General features: G+C 38.8%; 1 protein-coding gene across 3 annotated transcripts in view; it reads left to right on the forward strand.

Annotated features, from left to right (window-relative positions):
• Positions 1 to 11479, forward strand: part of LOC106470806 (FTS and Hook-interacting protein-like) — an 87626-nt gene that overhangs the window by 11842 nt on the left and 64305 nt on the right. For all 3 annotated transcript variants that reach the window (XR_002613132.1, XM_022399450.1, XM_022399449.1), the window contains exon 3: positions 6918 to 7173. Coding sequence is in view for 2 of the 3 variants with exons in the window: in XM_022399450.1 (XP_022255158.1) it covers positions 6918 to 7173 (256 nt within the window). In the remaining variant the exon portion in view is untranslated. The remainder of the gene's footprint in view (positions 1 to 6917; positions 7174 to 11479) is intronic.

Below are 11479 nucleotides of genomic sequence, written 5' to 3' on the forward strand. Positions count from 1 at the left end.
TAAGTAGCTTTAAACTCGAACATTATACACTATTTATAATTAAATTTTATTGTTTTATTGCCCTTTGAACCATGTCTAACTACTGTCCGTGCCATTATAAGTTGTAAATCACTCAAGGAATGTGCAGCTCGCATTAAACTATCGAATTTCATTACCCATGAGTTACTACGAGCTGCTCGCATGCTACCTGGTGAAACATTTTTATTATATTATTATTGTTATTTATTTAATCTAATCTAATTTTAACTAACCTCAAAAGATCCCTATTTTTACATTTTAGTTACTTTTATAATAATAAATAAAGAATAAACATGAAAAACAAGAAATAAAGTATTAACCAAATCTTCTTTTTTCTTGCTGTTGATTGTCAATGACACTTAACCCTACTTTTTTATACTAATAATACTAATGCACTAAATGACTTTTATTTAATTAAATAATCCACCAAAGAACATACACTAATAACATGTAAAAAGTAGACAATGTTTCCTAACTCACAAAATTTGTCTGGCCTTTTAACTGTGCGACAAGAACCATTACAAATTCATCCTAGCTATTCGTTAGCTATCCCATGGGAACGAAGCTTGTACTTTGAGTGAAATTGACTATTATCTGTTCAGAACACAACATTATACATATGTCATTTTATAGATGAAAACTTTGGCTTTCTATTGATTATAAGTAATATATAATTAAACATAAGATAGAGAACTATTAACAAATCCTGAAAGAGAGGATGTGACAGGTGGGTGTGGCAGGAGGGGTCTCATTTCCTATTTGATAGCTCATTAACCAGACAAAATTGAAGGCTATAAAAATTATGGTTTGTTTGAGCAACAATGATATTTTAGTGAGTAATTTACATCTAATTTCATACATTTTGAATGGGTTATGGATAAAATAGAGAAGAGAAGATGCCTAGAGAAAATGTGTCAAGTGTGTCACTAAGGGAAATTCAGGATTGTTTTAAATATTGCCTTATGGAATTAAGAACTTAGAACGTATAAGCTATTAAAATATGGATTATTAGCTAAGATTTTATGCCATAGTAATTGATATAACATAAACAAAAAGTAGTTTAATAAAATTTTGAATGTAAGACTTTGTGTCATAGCAGTAAATTATATCCATGGCGATAGGGTTAAAAAAAAAGAGAACATATTGTTTTCACTAGTTGTACTTGTGCCTTTTTTTTATAAAGATCATTACTTTTGAAACATAACTGTGTTCAGTTACTGTTGTTCATGTATTACTGGATGGGTTTTATTGTCATATGTACAGTGTACTGAAACATACATTCATAAATATATTTATTTCTGTTGCATATAACATTTTGATTTCCAAAACATACTTACCTCCTCTCAAACTATAGCTGTTACTTGATTGCTAAGGTTTCCTTCCTTTGCCCATCTAAACATCGATATGATTTTTTCTCACTTGCTTCAGTCTTTTATACTTCACCTAATTTCCCTTGGCAATATTTTCCTCTTGACATTCTCCACTCAATGTGTGCTCTATCCTGGTACTGTATAAAAACACCTTATTTAGAGTTTGGTTGGTCTATGGGTAGAGTGAGAGAGTCGTTCTAGTTCTTCCGGGGTTTTATTCCCCTCAGTTGTGGGGCCCAAGAAGACAGGAAATTGGTGTCCAGTCATTGATCTTTCTCATCTATATCAATGCCTAGATTCTCTGAGGTTCACTCATTCCTCCATATAAGTTGGCTTTTTTTACTAGGCATGTGGATGTCCAAATTTGATGTAGTCAGCTCCTATCTGCACATTGCTATAGTGATGGCATCCTGCCACTATCGGTGTTTTTTATGCTCAAGGGTCAGGTACTGCAGTTCAGGGTTTTTACCTTCAGACTAGCATTGGCACCATATGGGTTTAGCTGAATTGTATGAGCTTTTTCTCATCACCTCCAATCCCTAGCCCTGTGCACATACCATTAAGTGGATGACTTGTTACTGCTGGCACCATCTCGTCGAGTGTCAAAATGTTACACCTGGATTCTATTTTCAGAAACAACCAAAGCAGACTTCATTCTCAGAGCTGAAACATCTATTCTTGCTCCAACTCAATATATCCTCAGTTTGGGTTTTGGAACAGGAAGCCTGACTCTTACTCCCCTCTCATTCTCCCACTGCATGGATGGTTCTTTCTCTTTTGGGAATGTGGGTATTACTTGAATCCCTTATGGAATGAGTACACAGAAAATCCCTTCATTGGTCTTTATGCAACCAAGGGATCATAAACATTGATCCATTGGATTCCCCTGTTTTCTTATTCAGGATCATTCTTCAATCTCGAGCAGTTGGTATGTCAGGAGAGTATTAAGATGTGGGTTTCTCTGCGGCCATCTCATCCAGAGATCCATCTGTTGATAGCATTGGATTGGCTGTTACTCCCTGGTTTATGCTTCTGTGGTACTTTTGGGAGTGCCCACCTTTTGTACTTCCTCTGTGGAGGCAGCTATGATGGCATGATAAACCCGGTTATCAAGAAGCTCAAGCTTCAGGCATGGTGGTTATGCAGTCTTTTGCATGGTGTCAGAGTTTAATTTTTAAGGTTGCCATGTATCTGTCTCAAGCTTTTCTTAGTCCTGAGATGGACATTTATCAACCAAAATGGCACGTATTTTGGCAATGGTGTATTGAGAGGAGGTTGAACCCACTTTGATTAGAAGTACCTACCATAACTTGTTTTTTTATCTGGCTCTTTGGCAAGGGTTTTGCATCTTCCACAATCACCCTGTGTAAGACGGCCTTATCGACTATCATTTGATTCTTGAGACAAAATTTTTTTGAGTCCCCAGTACTTTTCGGTTTCCTCAAGTAGCATTAGATCCTTTGTCCTAAATGACCATTCCAGTTCTATAATTGGTATATTAAGGTTACATTACATGCCCTTTCTCAACACTCATTTGTGACCTTAGCCTCATATGCCACATCTCACTTTTACCTGAAGTTTATTTTTTGTTGCTGCTGACCTATAGGCATCGCTGGTCAGAGTGGTTTGTGCTCATTGTCCACAGGATGCTTTATCATACTAGCTTTGTCCTCAGACCAGTTTTTCTTCCCTAAGACACTGTCAGCCATGAAAGGGGATAAATCCTTTTCATCGATTCATCTGATCACTATTTCTCACTTCTATGACCATTCAGATTTTGATCATTTGTTAGGTCCAATGAGGGTCTTCAAGGCTTTATTGCCCACACTAATGCCTCTAGAGATGTTGTACAAAGACTTTTTATTCATTGGGATCATTCAGTTTCCTAGGATTCATCTCCGGTTACATTGATGAGGTGGGTACGAAATTGTTCCATATTGCTTATTCTGGGCTTTCTTTGAAGGCAAGGAATTTTCTGTGAGTCACATTTCTATATCCTTAGCAGCCTGGTTGAAATGACTGTTGGAGGATATTGTCTGGACTGGTGTGTGGACCTCCCACACTACTTTTATCTCACGTTATTTGCATGATCTGGCAGTATCCTCATTTCAGGGTGTTTGACTACCCCTTATCGCTATCTTAACCGCTTCCACTAGATTATACAGAGTATTTTCTATGCTATCTTTCAGGGTCCCTTACCTTGTTTTCACAGGATCCCACTCTGTGGCAAGTGTTGCCCAGGCAGGTGTGCTTTTATCAAACCAATTCCGCACTAGCAACCACTAATTCAATATACTTTATCTAGATTGCAACAAGCTCTGTAGAAATGAGGTGTTCCATAAGACCACCTAGAGGCAGACCAGATGGTATTATTGTACTATGGTGGACTGCCCACTACTGGAATATCCAGCCTAAGGGAATCCTCCCTGTCTCTGCTGATCATTGGATTGAATAATTTGGAGTCAGTTTGTTTTTGAAAGTCTATGGAACTTGGTTCACTTATTGCACTGTTCCCAGAGCAGTGTTCTTCAGGACTCCCCTATGCTCATTACCCCCTCCCCCTATATTCTACTAGTGGAGCTAGGGAGTCCTTACCACACCCAGTTTCCAGTTGCTGGGGTGGTGGACAGAGGTTATTCCTCCAGTGTGTTCAAGTGAATTTCCTTCACTCTTGGAGAAAAGAGTGAAGTTGGGGGCTCTCCTACCTGGGACCCTGGATTTTTGTTTCCCAGATGTTGGTAGGAGAGGCACCAGCTTACGCGGGAGCCTGCTTGTAATACTGGTTCAGATTTGACACTCAGCTATCCAGTTGGGTGAGCATGGCTCTTCTTCCTTCTTTTTGACCAATATTGGTTCAGTACATTGGTCATGGAAGAGGGTCCATTGTCTCCCCGTAATTCCGAACACAGAGTGGTCCCATCCTGGATCCTTGGTTGAGCACAGATTGTTCCACATCCCGCCCATAATTCCGGGGACAAGTGGAATCTACCATGCCCACATGGTTGGGGAGTGAGGATGAGTGTTCGAAATTCCAAAGCTTGTGAGTTTTTGTTTCCTAAGGTTGAACATGGCATACAGGATCCCATGTGTCCGAGGTTGGAGTGTTGCCTTTTGGACTTCTTCAGGTTGAGGAGTGGGCTTGTCCACTTTGATGTTGCTTACCTTCTTAACATGATTCCGATGGCTTGGAATGCATCACTCTATAGCTAGAGGTTGAGGTCCACTCACACACATACACAAACACACACACACATATATATATATATACTGCTGTCCAAATACCCTAGCCACCAATGTGGGGTTTAGGGACCATTTCCCTATAATTCCAACCCCGAAGAGTGGAACCTCAGCTATGTGGTTGGGGCCTGGCCAATAGTGATGACAAATCATGTAAAATTCCACCCACAGTATATGAATTTAGGTCTGGGTGAAGAGCATACCTGTTCTAGATGTAGTGCAGTTCCCCCACTAGGGCACCAATCTTTTATTGACATACCCATGATTTATGCAGTTGCTTTCTGTGTGGATAATGCCTTCACTGGCTTCTTATCAATGTGGGATTTTAGCTGTAGTGTGAGAAGTGGTAAGTATGTTTTGGAAGTTAACATTTTCTTAAATTGAAAATGTATTTCCTATAATACTTCCTTCCCATTAAGAGCTGGTGTTAAAGACTATGGATTGAGTTAGTCTAAAAAAAGTGATAACATTTTCTGAATGAGGTGCTTATATACAATACCAGGATAGAGGCGCATTGACATAGGTATAGAGTGTCACGAGACAGATTTTGCCAACGGCAATTAACTGGGGAATAAAAGTCTAGAGCAATTGAGAAGAAATCAGACCAATGTTTAGATTGATGACAAAGACAGGAAACCCTAGCAGTCTAGTAATAGCTTTTGTGTGAGAGGAGGTAAGTATTATTGGAAATGCGTTTTCGATTTAAGGAAATATTAACCTATAAATCAGAAATTCCACCACTGTAAAGTCACGTGACTTAGTGTTTGGACTGAGATTTGATTTAAATATTTTCTTTTAAAGTTAAGTAATTAAAACTTACATAATATTAAAATTTGAATTATAAACTACATTTTGATGCCAAGTTTATTGCCATGACGTGCATTTTGACCCCATCATTTGCATAGGGTTAACGTGAAGAGATTGGGGCCCTTTACTCTTCCACATTGTTTATTCCCTCTGGTTACAAGGCCCAGTTATTCATTCATGTCTTCTTCATTTATTATGAATTTGGTCTATTATGTGGATCTTTCTTGTTGTGACATAAAGGGGTTGGGTTTCTTTAATCCCCTCCATATGTGATGTTTCCACTAGAGGATCTATTTATGTCTGTATATTCCCCTTGTTATTCATCCGGTTTGTTACAGTTAGACCAGTTCTGTAATCTTATTGTAGCTTTTCCACTTGTTAGTATCTTTTCTGTATTGTTGGTCAGTTTTTAGATATGATGGGAACTCTTCTTTTTGAGTTCTAATTTTGCTTGTATAGGACCCATCCATTCTGTTTTGTTTTCTAATATTGTTTGTTTAGAACCCATCCCTTCTGTTTTGTTTTCTAATTTTTCTTGTTTAGGACCCATCCCTTTTGTTTTGTTTTGTAATTTTGCTTGTTTAGGACCCATCCCTTCTGTTTTGTTTTCTAATTTTGCTTGTTTAGGACCCATCCCTTCTGTTTTCTAATGAAGTTGGATGAACTTTTGAGTTTGATCCTGTATAGTTAACAAGTTATAAAAAATATTTTGTAAATTTAAAATGTTGTAAGGATGGCAGTGCCAAAAAGAATGAAAGAAGAATATAGGAATGATACAGCTATACATAGATCATCCCTACATGACTTTCAATATTAACATTTAATGTTACACTGTAAAATGCATGAGTACAAAATGGTTATGAGGTCAGTCAATTTGACCAACCTCTTATCATGAGTCTATAATAATCAAAATATGTTTTGACTGAACATGGTTTTCCTTGTATATACACGCACTACATTGATGACATGACCATGATGTTATGATAAACTGTATACCAACAGTCATGAATATATAACTTCGAGATAGGATAGAGAAAATAACAGATAAACTATAAAGTTTACTGAAAAAAAAGTTTGAAATGCATTTAGGAGGTTTTAGGGATTACATAAAGGAAATTTGAGATTTTTGAGATGAGGAAAAGTATTTTTAATTCTAATATGAAAATTACTTTGCACACAGACTATTCAAAACAAATACTAAATATATTAATGGACAAATCTTTATTTTATTTCATTAATAATACTTCACTAAAAAATATGATTTTTTGTATGTGAAAGACTTGTAATATTAACTGAAAGACTACAAAATTTTGCTATATTGAAAGTTACAAGTATTAAATCTATAAAGACTTTAAACGAGTACAAAAAGGTCATGTGGTCGATCAAATTGACTGAGCCCATGTTGAGAGTGTTAAACCAGATAAAGTTCATAACTAAATACCAATTATTCTGATGAGCTGTATTTATGATCATTTATATTACCAGTGAACCAAGGAAAGCTGATGATGTTACGTGTGTTGTGAACCTCTTAGACCAGATGATTGCATTGTTAATTCAAGAAATGAGTAGTCAAAAGAAGACAGAGATCAATACCATTGGTCATACAGATGAAGCTACATTTGTGGGTCCCATACTGGATTATCTGTTCTTAGAGAAGATACTGGATAAGATATTTGTGTGGTCCATAAAGAGTGGAGAATTTGTTAATGTGATGAAACTAGAACAGCTCAAGATGTATGAGGTATATATAGTATGTTTAATGATAGAGGTTTATTTTATTTCAACACATATTGAAATTTACAGTTGATAAGTGTTGAAGTTAATCCTATGAAATGGGATGGTCTAAGTTTAAAGAATTGTTCTATTTTCTGTAGGTATTTAATCAATTGCTATGGCTGGTTGTAGTTTTGATATTTCAGTAAGAAATACATTTGGCAATGTTTTGAAATATGAAACTTTATAATTGATATGAAATTAAATCAGTAAAGTTTTGATTATATATTGATTTGGTGATTCAAGCTTTCAGGGTGGGAAGGAAGTTTGGATTTCTCATATATTTATTGACCAAATGGCAAAATAAAGTCTACTTTATGATGATAATGTTTAATTTGGTTATGTTTTTATGACACCCAAATCTAATAGGTTAATAACACTTAAAATAAATAAAGCACACAGAAAACATAGTATTTTTGAGACTGTATTTTATCTGCATTGTTGAAATACAAGACATAGGACAGGATTGTTGAGACAGTAGTTTCTCCACATTGTTGAACTACAAGAAATAGAGAATATAGTTTGGTAGATGCAACAAGAGTATTAAAAAATTATGAAATTTAGTAGGGATCCTGCTCTAAAAAGTAATTAAACAAGAATGAAAACCACAATCACAAATTTATAAAATTTAATCTTTACTTTGGCCTACAGATAAGTGTATATAGCTGCAAAAATAGGGATTAAATTTTATAAATTTGTGATTTTGGTTTTAATTCTTGTTTCGTTTCTTTTTAGAGCAGGATCCCTACTTCATTTGAAAATTCCTAATTCTGATAAGGTACTTTCCCTCTTCTTACAGGATTAGCTTTTCTTGTTTTGTGCTGCCCTCTGAATGCAAACGTTTTCAGAAACACATGCCACAAGTCTTCATCAACCCTCTGTTGCAATACAAAGTTTCAACGCGTCTGTCATGCAAATCATCGTTCGTAACCTCTCCACCAATAGGAGAGCAATACTATCATGTGACACATGTGACTCCTTCTATGTGCCACTACCGAACTGTCACTTCTCATTTGGCAGCTGTCGAATTCAGATGTTCTTTCGTACATTGTTCAGTTACCTTGAAGTGATTTATTTTTTATTTTTTATTTTTCTTAACTTTATTTACTACACTTCACAGTTGTGGAGTTAATATTTTTATTAAAACATTAATTCCTCGTGCTTTTTCCTGTTTATGAATTCTGAAGTTTCAATCACCACTTCGGATACTTCGCCAGTATCTGATGTCGTCTTTTCAGTCACAGGCACGGGCAACCCATTGGGGATATATTGTCGCTCATTCACCGGAAATTGAGCAGTATATGAGCCAACCTCTCTCACCTATTTCTGTCCCACTTCCTCTTGAGCCTTTCAAGCCAGGCCAGGCTGTAGACAGTTTTGATCGTTTCTTTCCTCCCCAGAGTTTACTGTGCCTTCCCATTCACTATCTGTTGATTCAGCTCATCCGTCATCGGTCTTATCAGGCTTTATCTCTCAAGTATGTAATGTTTTGTCTCTTACATCTGTTTCCTATGACCCTAAACCTTCCATTTTACATGACATAATTCCTCAACCCTATTTAGTCTTTTGCCTGTCCCCCGATATTATGGTTCACACAGACTGATTTACATCTCAACTGGAGGAGGGCATTAGTATACCTCATCCTCCACAGACTTTGGGTCAGTCTGCCCTTACTTATCATTGGGCGGACTTTACCTTTCTCGACCAACAGTTGTTGGGATTGGTTCTACCTTTTTGGGGGGCATACTCAGATTACCTTGTCCACTTACCCAAGCCCAAGTTTCTCACCTTCATCTCACCCTCACGACCCTGCTAAGGTGCCGTTCCTCTCTTCACCTTCTGTCAGAGGCTCTTCACAGGAACCCTGAGGGTTTTTCTGTTGAAATCCTCTCTATCCTTACTTCTACATTTGTTCATCTGTTGCCTTTGAATCTGGTGCTTCAAGTGTGGTTTGTTTGTCTTTGGGACCTCTTGGGCCATAACATGGTTTTGATGTACACTTGTGTCTAGGCTCCTTATCTGAGGGATCTCCACATGGTGCCATTTTTGCAGTGTTATGTGTTTGACTTAGTTTCAGTCTTTGGAGTCACAGGTGGCCTCGGTCCATCAACATTCTATCCTTATTAATTTGGTAGCTCGTTTGTCGCAGTCAGGGCCAAGAGCGGCACCTGTTCCTGTTCCCCAGACCTTCCCTGTCTCACCCTCCTGCAGTGCCACTGTTCAACGATTTACTTGACAATGCACAATCCACCAACAGCAGTACTGGTGACTATGTGGTTGGTTCGGGTCCAGTGGGGGCTTGTCTCTTGAATTTCATTCATCAGTGGAAACCTGATGTCTGGATTCACAGGGTGCTCTTGGAGGGATATGTTATCCTCTTTCTCTCCTTTCCTCATACAGTGTTCCCATTATCTTCCCTTCTCCTCAGGATCCCTCAACATGCCAGCATCTGTCAGAGGCAGTTTAGGACCTCATCACACAACAGGCTATCAAACCATCAGTCTGTTCACACTCCTTGCTTTACCGTGGAGACATCCCTTTCTATTCCATGGGCATTTTCTCCAGGTCTTTGGATGACCAAGATGGACATTTCCAATGCTTACCTACACATTCCTGTTGTGGAGTGTTCATGTCCTTATCTTCAGTTTGTCCATCAGAGGGTTGTATACCAGTTTTGCACCTTAATTTTTGGACTAGCCTCAGCACCATACATGTTTTGTCATGTGGTCACTCCTTTGCTTGGCATATTCATGCCAAAGGGTTGCGCTTCCATGTTTATATGGATGGCTGGCTTCTTCTTGCTCATTCCAAATGGGAATTGGCCTGTCATACTTGTCAGCTCCTGACTGAAGCTGCGTGGATGGGCTGGTAGGTCAAATTGGAGAAGTCTTTCCTTCATCCTACCCAATACCTTATCCATTTGGGTGTTTTCTTCAACACCCATCTCAATTGGGCCCAACCTTCTCCTCTCTGGCTCCATTCAGAAAGCCCTGTCTGTTCCCTCACTTACAGCTCATGATTGTCTATCACTTTTGGGGATGTGGCCCTCCATGACCCCTTTAAAAGCCCTAGGTAGGGCCCATATGCAGTTTCTACAAGGTGTCCTTCGTGATCAATGGAACCTCAGCCGGGATCCTTTGGATACTTCTATGTCACTTCTCTCATCCCTTGTAGATGATCTCCATTGGTAGTTGATCATGGCTCACACATTGGCGGGGGTCCAGCTTCCTCCTCCGCAGCTAGATTTACATCTGTTCATGGATGCATCCTTTCAGGGCTGGGTTGCCAAGGTGAATCACAAGGAAGTTTTGGGTCATTGGTCTGTGGAAGAGAGTTCTCTTCACATCAGTGTTCTCATACTCTTGGCTGTTCATTGGGCTTTGTATCATTTTCTTTTTCTTGCCATCTGCCAGCTGGTTATGATCCATTCTGACAATTCTACCATGGTGGCTTATGTCAGTCACCAAGGTGGCACCAGGTCCAGATCCCTGTGTTTTCACACTATGGATCTTCGTTATTGGGGCTCACATGTATCAAATTCGTTTGATGGCATCTTATGTATTGGGTGGTTTCATTCTCATAGACGATCGTCTTTTTTGACCGGATCGCGTTTATCCCATGGAGTGGTCTCTGCATCCTGCCATTTTTCAGTGCATCTGGGTACACCCCATATTGATGCTTTTGCTATCGCCCTCAATCACAAATTATCTCGGTTTTGGTTCTCGGTTCCCCACCCTCGAGATTGGTCTCATCTATTCCTTTATCTTTACCCTCCCATCCTATTACTTCATTTGGTGGTCTTTCTCATCCATGCCACTCTGTGCACGATCCTTCTGATTGATCCTTACTGGTCTGCTCTACCTCAGTTTACTCAGTTGCTCCAAGTACAGGTCCCCTTGTTGCTCCCCTCCTCTTCCCTTCCTTCCTGACCTGCTCCATCAACCCCAGTCCTTGGCGAGATGTTCTGGTTTCTCTTGTAGAGTAGCTTCACATTTAGCATGTTCCATTCACCCTTCTTCTTTAACCATCTATCAAGCAAATTGGGTGTTTATTGCTCTTGGGCATTGACTCGGAGTTTCCGGATTTCTCTCCAATGGTTGCCCGTATCTCCGAGTTTCTCATCTGTCTCTTTGAGGGGGTCGGGGTTCCTCGATTTTTGGGGTTTCAGGTGGCATTATCCCATACCTTCCATTTTTCCAATTTCTGCAGGGGCCTTTGCTTCCCCTGTCCTTTCCTTGTTGATCTGTTCCTTCCAGCTCCTTTGGCATTGAGGC

The sequence above is a fragment of the Limulus polyphemus genome, unplaced genomic scaffold (assembly GCF_000517525.1).
Source record: "Limulus polyphemus unplaced genomic scaffold, Limulus_polyphemus-2.1.2 Scaffold4228, whole genome shotgun sequence".
Lineage (NCBI taxonomy): Eukaryota > Metazoa > Arthropoda > Merostomata > Xiphosura > Limulidae > Limulus > Limulus polyphemus.